Source organism: Peromyscus eremicus, chromosome 8b, assembly GCF_949786415.1.
Source record: "Peromyscus eremicus chromosome 8b, PerEre_H2_v1, whole genome shotgun sequence".
NCBI classification, from domain to species: Eukaryota; Metazoa; Chordata; class Mammalia; order Rodentia; family Cricetidae; genus Peromyscus; species Peromyscus eremicus.
Genome location: NC_081424.1, coordinates 13740280 through 13760303, shown reverse-complemented (window position 1 = coordinate 13760303; position 20024 = coordinate 13740280). Strand labels below are relative to the sequence as shown.

At 41.5% G+C, this 20024-nt stretch overlaps 1 protein-coding gene across 2 annotated transcripts in view; it reads left to right on the top strand.

Moving 5' to 3' along the window:
* Positions 1-20024, top strand: part of Lama4 (laminin subunit alpha 4) — a 149450-nt gene that overhangs the window by 23327 nt on the left and 106099 nt on the right. For both annotated transcript variants that reach the window (XM_059272542.1, XM_059272541.1), the window contains exon 2: positions 16309-16410. In XM_059272542.1, the coding sequence (XP_059128525.1) occupies positions 16309-16410 (102 nt within the window). The remainder of the gene's footprint in view (positions 1-16308; positions 16411-20024) is intronic.

Sequence of the window (20024 nt, the reverse complement as noted above, 5' to 3'; positions counted from 1 at the left end):
ATTGGAAAGAAAAAAAATTCATAACCTATGAAGTTTCCTTAGTTTATTCCCTTTAACATCTAGTTCACAGTGGCCATGTCGAAAAAATGAAACAGGTTCTTGTTTTAAATACAAATGCTTATTTATTCTGATTCTACAAACTGAATGATGGGGGCCAGTGTCAACTTTCTCAGATTTCTGTAAGGTATGAAAAATCACACGGAGTGTAAGCTGTGTTATGATACAACAGTTCCAATCCTTAGGTGGATAGAATTAAACTTTTAAAACTATTTTCAGTCCCATATTAGTTATACAGAATACATCTTAGAGGAAACATTTTTATCCACACTATTTCCTACCCATGACCCCTAAGAAACTCACTTAAAATTCTGTTGTCATTAAATTGATGTTTCTAATGCCTACTCATAAAGAGAACTTTCTACTATAATAAAGAGCAACAATCGCCCAGGAGATAATTTAATTTTTATTAAATGTAAAGCTGATTTCAGGATATTGGAGAAGATAATAGGTTTGCTGTGGTTGGGTGCTTTTGCTGACTTCTACCCACGAAAGGCTGAGGAACAAGGCTAACTAAGAAGCCAGAAAACAGAAAGGAGCATGCATGGCTTCCTTAGTGGGGAAGTGTGAGCAGTTATTGGGTAAGGGATGGAAGGACGACAGAAAGCTTGGGCCCACTGGACTCTGCTAAGATCTTCCGCCCTTGGCGCCAAGAGCAGAAGGCAGCTTGTTCCCGGAACCCAGCGAAACTCAGCACTGTGAAAAGGAACGCTACCAGGAAAAGCCTCTACTTTGGAGGCTACGGCGTTTGCCCACGAAACAGTGTTCCACCAGTGAGGAAAGGGCACGTCGGGTCAGGAGGAAGATGTGACTGAAAAGACCGTATCCTTTCGCTCTCCACCCTAACTGGTTGATGGATCATGTCCATGACACCCCTCTTCTGAAGTTCGTTTCCTTTCTTTTCTTTTAGAGAAACCATCTACATTCACCCGCTTTAGTCAGATGGTTTATTTCATTATTTTGCGACAGGATTTCATGGGTCCGAGGCTGGTCTCAAACTCCTCCCGTGGTCCAGGATGACCTTTAACTGATTTCCCAGCTTCCACTTCCTCTCAGAGGTGCTAGGATTACAGATGTGCATACTCCGTAGCTGTGGAGAGTGAACCCGGGGCTGTGTCGTCGCAGGGCAAGCATTCCACCAGCTGAGCTACATCCACAGCCCCAACCCTTTAAATTCCCTTTTCCCTCCATGGAAAGGAATAATGAGGAAATGAGGATAAATCAATTTCAATTTAGAAAGCTAAATTCTACAACCCAGTCTTGTTTATCTTAAATTATTGCTGTCTTTTCCTGATTTCCCTTTAGCTCCAAGCCAGTTAGGGAGAGCTTGTGTGTCTAGCCCGTGGGTCACTCTTTGTACATTCTGTTCATCGGAGGGCAGAGCTGACCAGAGTTCCATTACTAGCTGTCTTGGACTCTGAAATTAGACCCCAATATTCTTCTTAGGGAAGAGAACTGACGAATGAGCCTTTACAACTTGAGTGTTGGCTTATCTACCAATTGGAAAATGGGAATATTGTGCATGATTCTGAGAATTTGTAACTTGGCCTTAAGTTAAGAAAAGTCCCACCAGGAGCTGGAAAGATGTCTCTGTGGTTAAGAGCACTTGCTGCTCTTGCAGAGGACCTGTGTTCAGTTCCCAGTGCCTACATGGTGGCTCACAATCTGTAACTTCGGGACCGAAGGATACAATGCTATCTTCTGGCCTTTGTGGGTAGTGAGCATACATGGTGCACATACATCCATTCAGGCAAATACTCATATACATAAAATAAAAACAAAATAAACTTTTTTAAAAAAAGAAAAGTCCAGTAAACATAAGTAGGTGTTGTAAAGCCCCCTAGGATTCACTGGCAGCCGAGGGCAAGTAAGTTTACCACTAAAATGAAAGGCTATTAAAATTAAATTAAATACTCATCCCACCGAATTTGGAAGTTGATGAGTGCTTCCCTTGTGAAAGGATGTCCTGCGGGGGAGGGGAGGATCACTGCTGTGAAGCGAAAAACAAAGGAAGAGCAAATTAAGAGAGGAATTCTTAGGCTCCTTTTTTAAACCATGTGCCATTACATAAGGTTAGACGAAGTGAGTAGCCAGGAAGTGAGGGAAATGACACACGTTCATCTGAATCACTGTCAGGACCACATCAGTGACTTCCTAGGAATGATGCTTGGGGCACCTCACCAGGTCTAGACCTAGACATCCAGGGCACAACCTAAGTGATGTCTTACGCTTTTCTTTCTTTTCTTATTTCTTTGGGACTTTCGTGGCAATTTGTGTATTCTCTTTATAACTTAGTAAATACAATATTGCCAATATAGAGGCCAATATTATTCTGCCCTGATCTCACCCCCATTCTTAAGCTTTAACAAATCTGATTTCTCAGCTTCCTTCTCACACTTCCCTATTCTTCTTTGTGTGTGTACACAGCTATACTAGGTATTGTGTGTTCTGCATGCTATAAACGTAACATAAATATCATTCTGTTTCTCCTCAGCACCTGCCTTTTCCCTCAATAGTATACTCTCTATTCATAAGTAGAAATATCTGTGCTGTGGGATCTGCTAGAATTACTCTCCAAAGTGTTTGCACGTCTGCCCTCAGGTGGCTCATTCTTTACTGACTCAGACAGATTTCTTTCCAGCTGGTACTTCCCTTATCTTTTTGCGATCTGTCAATCACTGAGATAGGTAGTGAGGATGGAAAGATGAATAAAACACTATCCCTGTCTTCACAGTCCAATCAGTGATCTCAGGGAATCAGGGGTGTAATTTTAAAATTGTAATTTTAGAATTGCAATATCATGTTCCATGTGCTCTAATGAGGTATCTGTAATGTGTCATGTGAGTGGCTAAGTCTGAGAGACTGGAAAAAGTGTTCCCAAGGGACAGAGGGGAAAGAGACACCTTTGACCTCTGTGACATGTCACATATGGGAAGTTAGAAGATGTGGTTTTATTAGAACAGAGAGAACGAAAGTTTATCCTAAAGAGGTGTTGGGTTTCTATAACATAACCTTGGATGCTAAGCTCAAGAATTTTATTTATTCGTGTAGCCATTAAGAGGCAGAAATGTAGTGTGATAAGATCTTTTAAAAGTTAATTCTGATATAGAGTAAACTAGAAGAAAGTGTGTGTGTGTGTGTGTGTGTGTGTGTGTGTTGTGGGAGAAGTATAACTACCATAGCTGAGGAAGGAGAAATACTCAGGATCCTGAAACTAACCCACGGTATTGGAAACAAAGAAGAACTGTCTTCATAGTATTTTAGAAGTAAAACATTCTGTGGGATAACAACATAGAAAGGGTGGTAGGAGATGGGAACTATCTAACCCATGAGGCAATAAGGGATGCTTGCATGTAGAGTATTTTAAAATTGTATTAAGACTTACTAAAATCCACTCTGGTTTTTACTATGAACATAAAACAACTATTCTAAACAATGTCAGGGACCAAATGTTCCTCCATAAAAAAAACCTTCTATGGTTTCCATTCTGACAACTACCACAGTCACCATTGGATATCAACGGACGCAGATACATAAACTTCAACTAGCACACCCCACCTGCTGGGCCTTCAGTCAGCAGTGCATGTGTCTTTAGCACAGACAGGAGCTTGGAGAACATCTAGTCCTCCGGTCCACCCAACACAGGGCCTCTGAGTTTAGACAGCAAGTCCCTAACAGTTCAAGATCCTGTGAGTTCACTTCAAGGTTGTTCTCTCGCCTGCATGGGCCTCGGGACAAATCTCAAGAACACAGATTGGAAATAAATACTGATATCACAGTGATTACAAAGAGGAGAAGCCGCACACAGTGTGTGGTCTTTGCCATTCTGTGTGCAATTTTTTTTCTCATACTTGAGGAATTTGTTCTTTTGGAAGTGTTTCTAAAAACTACATTCATAAAAAGCATATTTGTGTAATTTAGTAACGTTGGTCCATCACTTTTTTCTTTTTATGTTCTTTCATCTTTATCGTTAACTGAGGCATAATATGAAGGGGAAGAAAAGAGGCTTGGGAAAGGTTACAGTAATATTGGCATGGGACACATTAAATCTACGTGTTCATGGAAGTGGAGATGGACAAGTTTAACATGAACTTAGAAGCAAGAAGTGACATGAAAGAGCCAGACTGGAGATATGTAAAGATTCACTAGTCATCACTATGTAGGAGACAATGTACATCCTTTGGCAAAGTTGCGCCGGTAGAAAAGAGAGAGATTCGTACCCTGGAAAACACCAACCAAGTAAGGACAAGCAGAGTCAGAGACCCACTCTGATGCTCCGAAAAATAAAATGGAAAAAAGATAGTAGAAAATCAAGACTAGAGTTTCTCTAAGAGAAGACAGCAAGAATCTCAAGGAGACGGTTAAACAATATTAAGTACGTGAATGAGAACAGGACTCTGGGAAGGCAAGCCTTGGACATTCCTGGACTTCATTGTTAGCGTCTCATTGGGAGCGGAAACCATATGATAGATAGAGGCAAAGGTTGTCGTGAGTGAATTCAGCTGAGAAGACTCTCTGGGCAAGAGAGGAGGAAATGAAAGAGAAGCAGAGCTGAGGGAAGGTGTGTTTGGAAGTTTAGCCCAGAGAGGCGGTCAAGGCTTACCTACCTAACTCAGGACCCAGCACCTGTGCAGACTTGGTTTCCTCTCACAAGGATGATTGTGCAGAGATGAGTGGGGCTGTAATTTGAATCTAGAGTGCCTACCCAATGGCTATGGCTAAAGCCTCCCCAGCCTGCGGCACTATTGGGAGGTGGTAGAATCTATAAGATGTGGAACCTGATAGACAGAACTTAGGACATTGGAGAATTTCATCATAGAAGCCAGTATTTGAACCCCAGATGTCCTCACCTCCACTCCTTTCTCTTCTCCTTTCTGTTGCTATAAAGTAAACAGACCGTCTTCTGCCTCACACTCCCACTACAATGTCCTGTGATGCCACAGAGCCAAGACCATGAGGCCAAGCAATCCTGAACTGAAAGCTCTAAATCCATGAGCCCTTCATCCTAAAAAGTGACTTTAAGTTACTCAGGTGTTTTGTTACCGTGACAGAGAGCTGACTAATAGAGATAGTGTAAGAGGGAGAGGGAAGGAAAGCAGGGAGGAGGAGAGGAGGGGGAGAGGAGGACAAATTGGTCAGAGTCTAAAAGTCACAGATGTGTGGATTCCAGAGCAGAGGCTCATCTTTCTAGTAACCAGAAAAAAATTTTCTGGGGTGGGTAGAAGGCATAAAGATGTGTCAAAACAAATGGAGAATTTTAAAAAGAAGACTGAGATTTTTTCCAGCCAGTGGCCTCTCTGTTCTATCAAAAGGAACAAGATTGTCTAATGAGAAGAAAGAAGTTCGGGCACATTTCTCCTTTCTATATAAACTCACAGCAGCATTTCTTCAGTAGTCTGTGAACCAGAGAGAAAGACCACATGGAGGGCAAGACCTGCCCCAGGCACTCTCCGAATGTGAGCCTTTCTTCCTAGTGAGCCACATGAGGAACACTGAAGTACTGACGGTCGGTCCACAGGACAGAACACAGAAGTGGTGTCACCAAACACAATGGTTGCTGCTCAACACCAAACCAGGGCAAAGTAGCTTGCCTGAGACCATTGAAGAAAAGAGCCAGTTACCCATAACAATTCCACCTTCAAATTTCTTGTAAAAAGAAAAGGTAATGTCAGGCCGGGTGGTGGTGATGCACGCCTTTAATCCCAGCACTCAGGAAGCAGAGGCAGTCAGATCTCTGTGAGTTCGAGGCCAGCCTGGTCTACAGAGTGAGATTCAGGAAAGATGCCAAAGCTACACAGAAAAACCCTGTCTCACAAACAAAGGAAGGAGGGAAGGAAGGAAGGAAGGAAGGAAGGAAGGAAGGAAGGAAGGAAGGAAGGAAGAAAAGAAAAGAAAAAGAAAAAAAGAAAGGGTAATGTTGAATGATCCATAAAAAGCACTTAGCTCAGTGCTGGTATCTGTCCATAAATATTAGCTATTGCTAATAAAAAGTCCCGGGTGCAGATGGCGGCAATGTTTGTCATCTGGCAACGTGGTTCCTTGTAAATATCTAAGGAGTCGTGAAAATCCCCCAAATGGCTGCACTTGTGGTCATTCTCTCTATGTGATCTTATAGCTGGCCCTGAAGGCTGAACCTCTTCCTTTCTTGGAAATATGTCCACAGCAGTTGCCCCTGGTAAGTTAAATAAGACTGAGTCAGTTTTCAAATTAAAAAAAAAATTGGCAGAGTCTAGGTTGTGTAATCAAGACCCAGAAGGCGAGGAGTGAAAAGAACACGGCAGTTACCCAAGGCAATATGAGCAGAATCCAGAGCAGAGAGCCAGATGTTAGCAGGAGACTTATTTCAAAAAAAGAAAGGGGGAAACCTCATTACCTTATATAAATGACAATTGATGCTATAGACAAGCAGCATATAAAATATTCTAGTGTTCTAAGGAGAAAAGTTTAGGAAGTGCTCATTAATATTAGTGAGAAAACCATTCCAAACCCAGTACTTCAAATGGAAAATCTGTATAGCTGTAAGGGCTGTGAGCTTCTTGTTCGATCCTTTCAACTTTACAAATAGAGGACTATTTCAACAGAGCCTGGGTCTACTGATATCTGTATCCTAATAAATGTTTGATGCACAGGGTATGGGGACAGTTACTTGAAATCTGAGAGTGGATCCGTGGTTTTCCACCAGTGAGAATACCCAATAGCAAATCAAGAATGTTGAGCAATACACATGTAGCTATAGCATGAATGGCATGGTAACTGTGTATTCTCTCTTAACTAATCAAAAGATGTGGTTTAAGGTCAGCCAGAATACTGTGATCCTCTGAGTTCCTGGGCATCTGAATCATTGTCCCCATCTCATTAGTGATTAAGAGAGCTAGAATGCTTTGCGAAGTAGACAAGGCCTGGTGGTCTTGTACCCTAAACTTCAAGCACGAAGCTCTAAAAGCCACTTAGGAGAAAGCAGCACTGTTGTCTATGTTCAGTTTTTATCTGCTTTGCTGTGGCAGTCAGAAGAAATGCCTTTGAGCTGGGGGGAAAAAAAATCTGAGAAATGTTGAAACCACCCTACTAATCAAGCTATGGTGAAATCACTGTCAAAATCTAAAAATTAACTTCACCTATTAAAATGCAGGGAATTTCAATTACGCAAACAAGTGCTTAGAAATACCCAAGGGAGGGTATGTGGGTAATTTGCTCCAGATTCAAGTAAAATCAGTCAATCCTCCAACTTCTCCCAGAACACATTACATAAGGGAGCTAACTCAGTTACCTCGGTCCAGTACCTTGCCAGTGGTTTTATATGTGAAAAACAAGGATACATTAAGCCCTATCTGAAAAAAAAAAAAAATAAGAGAAACCAAACATTGTCAGTAGCTTAATTTGGGGCTGTTTCCCATTACAGATATTTCTCCGTTTCTGTTTTTATAAACAACAACAACAAACCTATGCGATTTCTCTTTGTTTATAAGGTTTTTTGTTGTTGTTGTTGTTCCTAGAGTCAGTCCTCTGCCCCAAAATCTAAATTGATGTGTTTGAATGCATGCAGTCGCATTGAATGCTGTTAGTTCTTTGAGAACAGAACTATCCAGATTCTTAAGTCTGTTCACGTCCTAGGCAGACACAAACTGTGATTGTGAAGGACCACAGAGACTCTTAGAGTTCCTTCTCCCTAACTGAGGAAGAATACTTAGTTATTGTTCATTCAGCTTTATGTTTGTTTGTTTCATTTATTTATTTTCGTGCTGCTGTTAACAATATCTTTCTTTGAGTGATTTTTATCATTTATTTAAAAAAAGAAAAAAAAACAGAGCCTGTTAACACTTTAATTAGACCCAAAACATGGTTGCTGGAATCAAGAAGAAAATAGATGTGTTATATACACACAAAGACCTAAGCAGAAAGACAACTTAATGGACATTCTTATATTTGAGAAATACCAATGTGGGAAGTAATAATGACTCTGGATACTAGGGAGTAAATTCAGACTTCTGCTTCAAGTCTCTTAATTAAAGCAAAAATTGGTGTATCAAAATTCCACGTCTAATTCAGGAAGGAAGATGAAGTCATGTTGATATTTATAATGTTTGTAGATCCTTGGTTACAGACACAACGCAAGTGTCATTTGCGATTATTGGTTGGGTCCTTTGAGCACAGCACCAGGGATGGAGAGCATGCATTTTGTCATGGGCTTTTGTTATAGTTAATTCACTGTCATTTGCTGCAGCTGGAGATTCCTATCTAATTCTCTACAGGTCATCGGTTCATCTATTTAGAGACCCCAAGATGTGTCTCTTATCCTCAGCTGGCCCTTTCAGATTCTTCCCAAATCCCATCAGTTTGCCACTTTGTTTGTTTTAATGAGCAATGAGGGACCTTAGATCTCAAGAGGATGCACTGGAGCTTTTAAATTATTTACTCACCAGACTTTTCAACAGAAAGGCTGAAGATTCCAGATATTTAGGTCTATGCAGAAGTGATGCTTGTGGTCAATTAATTTGCTCTCCCATGGCAGCGCTTGGGAAGCACAGTAGGGTTTCTATGAATGTTTCAAATAAAATCTTATTATTTAGCCGGGCACTTGATTTATGTAATAATTCCAAACACTTGCAAGTTTGCCGCACCCAAAGGATGCAGACTGGACTGTTCTTCAAGAGGAAATTATTTAGAGATTTTTGACATTTATTTCATTTTATGTGTATGAGTGTTTTGCCTGCATGGATGGTTGTGCGCCATGTGCAGGCCGTGGGACCTTAGAGGTCAGAAGAGGGCACTGGGTGCCTGGAAATAGAGCTATGGACAGTTGTAAACCACCATGTGGGTGCTGGGAATCACACCTGGGTCCTCTGCAACAGCAACAAGTGCTCTTAATCACTGAGCCAACTCTCCAGCCCCCATGATTACATTTTTAAAGGAAACTCAAAAAGTGTTCTGTATGATGACATTATTGTCAGAATGAGTTTAGTTGTCCTCAAGGAGACGTATTTAAATGAGAGCAAAAATAACAAAACAGTTGTACGAATGGCATTGTTTGTAAAAACTTAATCTTGACTCATTATACTTCCATTATTAAATAGTTTATATCATGAGCTGATGATGACTTCTGGAAATAATGAAATCTATAATTGCAACATACATTGTCACCTCCAGTACCTTTAAGGATAAGTGCCATGTACAGAAATCACACCTAGTTTCCTCCTTCCACCTATTCTAATTTCTATAAATGGAAAATTAGGTAAGTATTTGCATACATTGTGTGGTAGTTTGAAAATAATTGGCCCACATAATCTCATAGGCAGTGGCACTATTAGGAGGTATGGCTTTGTTGGAATGGGTATGGTTTTGTTAGAGGAAGTGTGTCACTGTGGGGTGAGCTTTGAGGTTTCCTATGTGGTGGTATTGTGTTCCCCAAAATATTGTGCATGCTAATAAACTTATCTGGGGTCAGAGAAGAGAACAGCCACAATATTAAACATAGAGGATCAGCAGTGGTAGCACACGCCTTTAATCCTAGCATTCCAGAGGCAGAAATCCGTCTGGATCTCTGTGAGTTCAAGGCCACATTGGAAACAGCCAGGCATGGTGACACATGCCTTTAATCCCAGAAAGTGAGCCTTTAATCCCAGGGAGTGATGGCAGAAAGCAGAAAGGTATATAATGCATGAAGACCAGAAACTAGAAGCATTTGGCTGGTTAAGCTTTTAGGCTTTTGAGCAACACAGTTCAGCTGAGAGGCATCCAGTCTGAGGAAACAGGATCAGCTGAGGAATTGGCGAGGTGAGGTGACTGTGGCTTGTTCTGCTTCTCTGATCTTCCAGCATTCACCCCAATACCTGGCTCCAGGTTTGATTTTATTAATAAGACCATTTAAGATTCCTGCTACATTCCTATGTACAGGATACTGCCCAGTGTCTCAGTTGACTTCCTGTTGCACAAGATGTAGGACTCTGAGCTGCTACTCCAGTGCCACATCCGCCTGCATGCTGCCATGCCCTCTGTCGTGATGATAAAGGACTGAACCTCTGAAACTGTAGGTGACCTATCCCAATTAAATGTTTTCCTTATAAGAGTTGCAGTGGCCATGGTGTCTCTTCAGAGGAACAAGAAACCCTAACTAAGATACATTGATTGATTTTCACTCCACGCCAGACCTCCTGACACCAATGATAGAGTAAGCAAATGAAAACTGTTTCTCTTTTTCTTCACAGCCATGAGTGAACGGCATTTTTTTTTTCTTTTTCTTTTATTTATTTGTTTGTTTGTTTGTTTTTCAAGATAGGGTTTCTCTGTGTAGCTTTGGAGCCTGTCCTGGAACTTGCTTAGTAGATCAGGCTAACCTCAGACTCACAGAGATCTCCCTGCCTCTGCCTCCCAGTGCTTGATTAAAGGCGTGTGCCGCCACCGCCATCACAGCCACCTGGCTAATCCAATTTCTTTTTTTCTGCCACCTGGCTAATCCAATTTTTTTTTTCCCCAGAGCTGAGGACCGAACCCAGGGCCTTGCGCTTGCTAGGCAAGCGCTCTACCACTGAGCTAAATCTCCAACCCCAAGGCTAATCCAATCTTTTTTTTTTTTTTTTTTTTAATTTTTATTTTGCAATACAATTCAGTTCTACATATCAGCCACAGATTCCCTTGTTCTCCCCCCTCCCGCCCCCCTCACCTTCCCCCCAGCCCGCCCCCCATTCCAATCTCCTCCAGGGCAAAGCCTTCCCCACAGACTGAGATCAACCTGGTGGACTCAGTCCAGGTAGGTCCAGTCCCCTCCTCCCATGCTGAGCCAAGGGACCCTGCATAGGCCCCAGGTTTCAAACAGCCAACTCATGCAATGAGCACAGGACCCGGTCCCACTGCCTGGATGCCTCCCAAACAGATCAGGCCAATCAACTGTCTCACCCACTCAGAGGGCCTGATCCAGTTGGTGACCCCTCAAGTGCTGTGGGATGGTCTGTATGTCAAATGTGTTGCTGATTGGTCAGTAAATAAATCACTGATTGGCCATTGGCTAGGCAGGAAGTATAGGCGGGACAAAAAAAAGAATTCTGGGAAGTGGAAGGCGGAGAGGGAGACTGCCAGCCGCCATCAGGACAAGGAAGATGTAAAGTACCGGTAAGCCACAAGCCACGTGGCAAAGTAAAGATTAATAGAATTGGGCTAAATATAAGAGTAAGAGCTAGACAATAACAGGCCTGAGCTAATGGCCAAGCAGTTTAAATAATGTAAAAAAAAATAAAAAAATAAAAAAAATCCAATCTTAATAGAGCTGGAGAAAGCTATAATAACGGGGTCACTTAATAATAAAGAAATACAAAAGGGTTGGGTATGGTGATGAATACTTTTAATCCCAGCACTTGGGAGGCAGAGGTAGGCAGATAGCTCTGACTTCAAGACTAGCCTGGTTTACATAGTGAGTTCCAGGACAGCCAGGGCTTCATTGTCTCAAAACAACAATAATACACGCACAAAAAAGGTCTACAGGTGATTTGGTGGTCAAAATGACAATGTGACTGTAAAAACCATTTTAAAGGGAAGTTTTACCACTCAATTATTTTCACACATTAATAACCTAAATATTTGTAAACATTAGATTTATTTTTTGAGGAATATTCTTTTGGGATGTAAAGGAGAAATTTTACACTATTTATTCATTTCAGCCCACTTGTAATGTTTGTAATAATAACAATTTGCAAACAAAGTTATCCAAAAAGGAAGGCTTGCTTCCATATGTTAATGATGTAATAGAAGTTCAAATTTAATGGAGAAAAAAAAAAACCCCAAAGATTGTAAATCCTAAGTCTGGCTTTTCTTATCTGTGTTTCTTCATTTAGCTGACTTACAAAGAAGACCACAAAGCCCCTAACTGTAAAATGAAGATAACAGAGCTCATTCTTAGCTTTATTGTGGGCCAAATGAGAAAATTCTGCATGACCTACACTTGGATTCTGTGGACATTCATGTTCAATTAGTTAAACATTCAATTTAATTAGTTATTGGGGTCAGCATGTAATAGTGAAGAAAGATTAGCATTTGCCTGAACCACTTACAATGTGGAATGGCCTTGTGAGAACCATACTTCACAAGCATCCTCAATGCTGTAATCCTATTACTAATGTTTCACAGGCCATGGGTCCAGAGATATAAATCCTCTGCATGTTCTTTTTTTCCCCCTTAAGATAAGGTCTCTTGTAGTTCAGGCTGACCTCCTGAATATCACCATGACCAGTTTATTCAGTGCCAGGGATCCAATACAAGGTCTCATGAATGCTGAGCAAGCATCCTCCCAACTGAGCCACATACCCAGCCCCTTTGAATTATCTTAAAGTTCGTTCACCCATATATTATTATCATTGTCTTCTATAAGAAAGTCTTCTCACATGGAAAAAGGAGTTGAATGTTGTAGTCAGAAGTTTTCCTGTGTCCTTCCTAGTGCTGCAGCCACTCAGTCCCAAGTAAACACACAAAGGCTTATATTACTTACAAACTGTATGGCCTATGGCTCAAGCTTCTTGCTAGCTAGCTCTGATAACTTAACTCAACCCATTTCTATTAATCTATATGTTGCCACATAGCTATGATGTTACTGGTCTGCTGGCATCTTCTTGTTCCTTGGGTGGTGGGCTGGTGTCTCCCTGACTCCGCCTTTCTCCTTCCTGTATCTCTGCTTGGACTTCCCACCTGTCTCTAAGCTGCTTTGCCATAGGCCGGAGCAGCTTATTTATTAGCCAATGGGAGCAACACATATTCACAGCATACAGAAAAATATCCCATAGCAGAATGTGGCATCTAAAAGCATTCATGGGGGAATGGAGGAATGGATGGCTCAGGATTTATAAGCTTGCTCTTGCAGAGGATGCCAGTTCAATACCTAGCACCCACATGGTGCCTTGCAACTATCTGTAACTCCAGTGCCAGGGGATCTGACACCCCTTTTGACCTTTGAGGGCACTGGGCACACATGTGGTGCACATATATACATGAAGACAAGACATTCAACACTTATTTTTTTAATTGTTAAGAAATTGAAAGCATACAAAACACCATCTTCTAGAAAGAAAACTGACAGACATGAATTAATTTACAAGGAAAGCCATTATCTTTCAACAAGCCTGCCCATAGCACAGTGGATAAGAATTATTATTTATTATTTCTCGGGAACAACACTGAGAAATACAGTTCTGCTTTCATTCTTGAACATGTCTATATTTTAATGGTAAAGGGTATGTTTTGTCAGTTCCTACATACTTTCAAGAAGAAACTTATAAAGAGATCTTGAACTTTCTTGTAAACCATGGTGGAATATTTCCATGTAAAGAGTCTTAAACTTGACTTCCTTTGGAATAATTTAACTTCTCTCAAAACACTTAACTCCATTCCAGGGAATCTCTGAAACTCTATAACACAAGGGGCAAGATACCCCACCCAAATGATGGCATCAGAATCTCCACATGCCCAGGACTTCCAGTCGCCTATCTGATGCATTTATTTGGTGTTTTCAAAGTGCCTCGCATCTGGATACAGGATTGTAACACATAATTCTTTTAGATGGATAGAGCCAGTAGGAAAGGAATTCACCAGGTTTCCCTTACCCTGTCGGCAAGAAGCCAGACGCAGGCTCAGCACAGCCCTATCCCTGCCTCCCATCTTCCTATCTCTCATGGTGTAATCTCAAAGACAAATCATCCTCTGCCCCAGGTCACAGCTCAGCCTGGGGAATAGATAAACTCTCAGACTCAACCCTCCCCCTAACCTTGGCACAAGGTGATTTCATCTGTCACACAGTCCTGCCTGCTGGACTATTGAGAAAGACTAATTCAGCCATATGAGAGGGTGAAGGGTGGATTAGGAGTGTATGCCACCGAGTTTCCAAAAGCCCATATGCCCCAGCTGTGCTACGGGGCTCTAAACCATTCAAATCACCACGTGTTGACTGAGCAATTAATGTAAACAAGGGGCCATTCATGATCTTGGTCCAAACCCGGAATCTTTGGAGGAAGAACTGTTTTTTTTAAAAGCAGCTCTGCTATTTTTCTCCAAATCTGAAATTATTTTAAAATGCAAATGTGTTTATTAATAAAAAATGGATCCTTTGGCTTTGACGTCAGAAGAGCTGAAGATCCCCAAATGACTGTAATATGCTCAGCTACAGACCCAGGAGCCACTGTTCGGAAACTACCAAGCTAATTCACATCCAGATCTTCACTACTGTCAGCCACTCCTCGTATAACTAAGACCCCGAAAATTGCAAAATGCCGCACATTTGTGGGCCAGCAAATCCATTTTTATGAGTCATAAGCAGAATTCATCTTAAATAAAGCTGAGAACTTTAAGGCACACATAGGGATCTTACTGTCATGTGATTGTCTTTGCTGAGGGAGACGCCTGTGTATGTGGAGCTGAATCTATCGCCTGATCTCTATCAATAGCAATCAAGAGATGAGTTATGAACATTGCAGTTAGATACACCTGCCTATATACTGCATCATAGTAAAAACGTGTATGCCTTAACTTGAGGGAACACAAAACAAGCAAGCAAAAAGCATGTGAAATCAAATGTTCTAGTTAAGTCCTTCCGGTGGCAATTTTAGTATCTTTCTCTTTTCTTCCCTGTTGGTTTGGAGAAACTGAGGAAAAGGCTTACTGTCTACTACAGACTCACGTAAATTCTGTGGTCCCTCCCAGCCTGCCATTCTCTAATTTGGGTGAAATTTCTTTGGCTTTACATCACAAACACATGTCATTATTATCTTTTGTACTTTCTTCAAATGAACATATTAATTTTTAGTTTTAGGATCCAGATTGCTGGTTTTTAGGCAATAAAATACTTGTTTCTCTGTAGCTTTAGGGTCCAGATTGGTGGGTTTTATACTGTAAAATACCTGTTTCTCTGTAGTTTTAGGGTCCAGATTGGTGCTTTTATACTGTGAATTACTGTGTTTCTTTGCAGAGAAAAGAAAGAAGGGGGGATGGATTCACGTAAGAGTCAGAGGGACTCAAGTCAGATACAGTGAAAACCGTCCTGGTATCCAAGACAGTTCAAACTATATTGGGTCAATGTGGGGTGTGATGTGAAATGTTCTTTGTAAATCTATGGAAACAATCTAGATTCTTCTCTGTCTGGAAGTCTGCTTCCAGGCCTGTCATGCCGTTTTTTCCCAGCACCACTGAGACATCTCAGTAAATCATGAACTACATATCTGTAAGTCCAGTCACATAGGAAGAGAGCAGTCTCATAATGTTTCCCCACTGGAGGCTCTGGTGGCACAGGGGAGGGAGGTGACAGGAGGGTGACTCATTAGTGTGCAGGTCAATGGGTACACAATCCCACAAGCCACTTGGCTTCTCTGCGGTTTGTCACCCAAATGAAGAAAAGTAATATATTCTCACAAATTATGAAAACAGTGAAGTTCGAGATCAGGACCACACAGGCTTGGACTAGTGTAAGATCTCATTCACTTCCTAACCAGGACCTCTGCAGCATTGCAGTCTGAAAATATAGAGGGGATTTTGTTTGTGCTGAGTGTTTCTTTTTGTTGTTGTTTAATTGTATATGTATGTTTATGGTGGAGGTCAGGAGACAACTTTGTGCAGTTAGTTTTTTCTTTCTCCTTTACCTGGGTTGTGAGTTCTGGGGATCCAACTCAGATCACCCACCAGGCTTTCGTGGAAAGCATTTTTACCCACTGAGCAATCCCTCCAGCCCCTGGTACGGAGTTCTTTAAAAGCTCACATTTATGAAAGGCACAACTCTAAGCTATTATGGCATAGTCAGTCATTCGAAATTACGGGTCTTTATTATAGGGAGCGTCACATAACTTCTCACCTTGAGAAAAACCCAGCTGTGGTCTGATTTGGCTTTGTGTTGCTTGGATTGGAAAAAAGAGAAAATCCCCCCCCCCCTTGCTCTCGTTCTCTCCCCTCCTTCCCTCCCCCATCTCTGTCTCTGTCTCTCTGTCTCCCCATCTCTCTCCCATCTCTGTCTCTCTGTCTCTGTCTCTCCTACCTAAGATCCTTCTTCCTTACAGTGATGGAACCTTGTTGAGTGTTCCTCTTGCTCAGAGCAAAAGAAGAAAAGAAACTGAACAACAAAGAAGATTGTGTAGCTACCTCTGTTGCTGAATGGCCGTACAAATAGCACACGTTCATATTTTGTTAAAAAAAATATTTCGTTTAATAATCGCCTCTTATTATTTTCCTCAGAAAATGCTGACCAGAATATACCTTTCCAATAATGAAAATGCATGTCGCTGTCTGTTTCAGAGATGCAGCGCTGGATTCTTTCGCACGTGGTCAGGAGAATGTTCCCCCTGTGACTGTAACGGCAATTCCCAAGAGTGCTTGGATGGCTCTGGCTTCTGTCTGGTGAGTCAGGAACATGCAGGGGGAAATGGCCAACCAAGCTCTTTTCTACATTTCAGTTTTTCCTACAAAATCTATCATGTCAACGCCTTCTGGTTGCAAGTGGCCCTTGAGGCTTTGCATGAATGTGCATACATGCTCCAGGAGGGTCCTGGCCTCCCTCCCTCCCCTGGCAGCTGGCTTCCTGCTGTTGACCAGTGGCGATGGGTTGAAAATAATACACAGGAGAACCCCCACCCTCCAGATTCCACTGTAACAGTATAGTTTGCCAAATGTTCGGCCTCATCCCATGTAAACCAGAGTACAGCCGTTGTCCCGTAGCCTGCTGCAGCATGTAAGGTAGTCAGGTCTATAGATCAAAATGATTTTTTTAAGTGTTGCCGAAACCATATAGCCGATGAAGATGAATGCTTTGTCCTTCTGCTCTTTATAATTCTGCATTCAAGCCCGAAAGAGAGCTTTTTCCTCCTTCGCTAAGATGACTTCCCCAGCAGACAGCTTTTCAGAGAACCAGATACTGATGGAGACAGAGAAGGCTGCCGGAGTTAAAGACTTTGCCGAACACTTCACGTTTCCGAGATTGGATTGACAACTTAGTAAAAATGGCCGCTGAAGCACAGACCAGAGCAGCTCCAGTAGAATCCACGACGTGACAAGTTTGTGTGCGCTAACCATGCCCCTCTTCAGCAACTATAAAACATGGCAGTTCTGTGCTTCAGATTCCTGTATGGAAAAAGAGCCTCCCCAAACTGCAAGAGTAGTTTTATTTAAACCACAACAAACTTATCTAAATACACTCAAAAGTACTTAATTATCCCTACTGAACGGATAATTTTTTATTATAAGTGGCCTCTGAGGTGTGTGCCTTAAAGGTGCAATTTAACTCACGTTTCATATTAAGATGCAAATTAGAAAACATTTATTATGAACCTAGTGGTTGTCACTTTTCTAGAGACGGGATTAATTGGCAAAATACTAAATTTTGTTATTTTGTCATTTGGGTTTTTTTTTTTAATCATGGTATTTGCGCCCCCCCCCCCCATAGTCTTAAATAACCATTACATCCAGGATGTCCTCCACAGCCCTGTAGGCACACACAGCTGCCAACATCTACCCCTTTTTAATGCTTTCATCTCCGGTTTCCTGTTATTTTAATCCCAGTGACATTTGGGGGGAAATCCCATGCATACACTTGAACTAACAATGTACGTTGCTGATAACGTGACTAATTAAAGGCTTTTTGTTACCTGATTTATTAAACTATAAGACAGAAAGGATCACTAGGCCCATCTGCTTCCACCAAACAACTGGCAAAATGTGTGAGTGGAATCCGTGAAAGAGGAGGCAAAGCTCGCTCACTCTGCTAGTGTCCATCACAAGCGACGATGAAGCCACAGTTATGACAATGTTTCCAGAACAGGAACAGTTGTAGTTTTTGATCTAGACATGAGCATCTGAGATGATTCATCATCACAGGGTCCTTCTCTGATTCTGGTAGTGCATCAGGACATTAAACACTCATATGTGCATCAATTGTCAATCTCCCTGCAATTACTTTGTTCCAAGACAGAAATTATACACAGAAAGAAATAGCTACCTCTCTCATATTAATGGTGATGACCCCATTATACTCTATTCAGAGAGAAATGTTTTTCCCTCTAATTTAAGTAAAGTGTGCTCAGTGGGAAAAACAATAAATATATACTAAGTGTATTATATGTATATACATACATACTATATGTATAATAAGTGTATTTGAAATTCAAGGAGAAAAAAATCACCTACAACTTATTTTCCAGGTTATCATGTTTATATTCTTATAAATTAAATTTTTTAAAAGGACACAAATTATATTTAATTACACAAATAAAAGATCAAAATTAGCCCAAGACAGACACACACACACACCCTAAACTTTGCAGGTGATTTCTAAGGCCATTGGTTACTCTCCACTACCTGATGAGAGAAGGCCCTGTTCCTGAAGACATTGATAACTTAACGTCATGGAATATAAAGAAACTGAACTGGTACCTAACTAGAAGCTTCACTCCTGTTCACTAGCTTTCACGGTGCTGAAGGCAGTTTTCATACTATCGGAAGAGAAAGTAATCATCAGCATCACCCGGCTACAAACCCTGAGACTTAGAACAGCAAAGTGCCTGCAAGATACACTGGTGCAATGGTGGCATGAATGTTATGGGAGTCACCAAGTTATCTGGTTGACTTTAAGGCCCACTCCATGAGATCAAACTCATACCTGGTACTGCTAAAGTGGCCAAGGTCCCAAGACTAGAGAAGTCATGGGCCCTGGGAAAATCCACTACTTTTATTCTGCTAAAGAAACACAGCAATAAAATGACTATTGATGACATATTGCTATACCCCAGTTTTGATGATTTTTCAGTCTATTCCAAATTTTAAAAAAATCTGACATTTTTGCAAATAGTCATCATTTTGGTTCCATGATAACCAAAGTTGGACACAAAGTCAAAAAATGGCACGATTTAAAGAATGGTAAGGATGAACAGCTCCATGGAGTCCCCTTCTGCTTTGTACATCAGTACAGAACACAGCGGGAGGTGAATGCATATACAAGATTCTCTGGACAGTTTCCATCCTTGCCCTTGCAACAACTTAGTCCTCCTCTTCATTCCCCACCTCACTTAATGACAGCATCATTCTGTCTTCATCAACTTCCAAGGCTTCCCCAATGTTTAGTTTGATCCTAGATCCCAACAGCTCAAACGGTTAGGTGTCAGCCTCTCTTTCATGACCTGCTACGATCTCAGTTTAGGACCACAGCACCCCTCCTTTACTGCTGCCTCATCTCTCCAACCACACACACAACTCCAAGGATCCCTCTTTTTAAGATGCTCCAAAGCAAAGGTTTCTGCCTCTAATCACACTGAGCACATTGCTACCTAAACCACCTCTGTACTTTGACACTCTGCCTAAGTTTGCCCTTTATGGGCGATTTCTTGAAGGACAGCTTCAAGGCCTGGTTCAGGTCGCAACATCTCCACTAAGCCTTCAGATTCCTCAGTCATATCCCGGAGCACACAAGGCTATTCTTTGTTTCTTTCATGAGCCTATGAGTTCCTCAAATACAGAAACTGGGTCTTCCTCATCTTAATACCAGTTGCAGCTCCCTATCCATCATGTATCATCTTAATCCAGGTTTATTAACTGAATGAATGCTTTAGTAACTGAAATGATAAGACGATGACTTCCATGAAAAAAAAATCCTTTAATTAATTTTCTCATTTATGAGCTATTTATGTCACTCCTTTGTTGCCGTAAGATAAACTGCCCTTTGCTGAGACTATGGCTCGAACTCCATTCAGAGTAACTAATTAGCGGCTAATACTCTCCAGACACTCACTTCTCCAAGTGGAGCCCAAGCCAGTAGCACTGGCTCTTACACAGGGGCTTGATTGGGATGCAGCCTCTCGGGTTGCAGCCCAGAGGTCCTGCATCAGAACCTGCACTTTTCACCAGTGCATTAAGACACATGGGCACTGAAATTGAAGGAGTGCTGACGGGCATATCCCATTCTCAAACTTCCCGAACTTCACGGACCCTTTATACTTTTATAAATTAATGGAGATACCAATGTT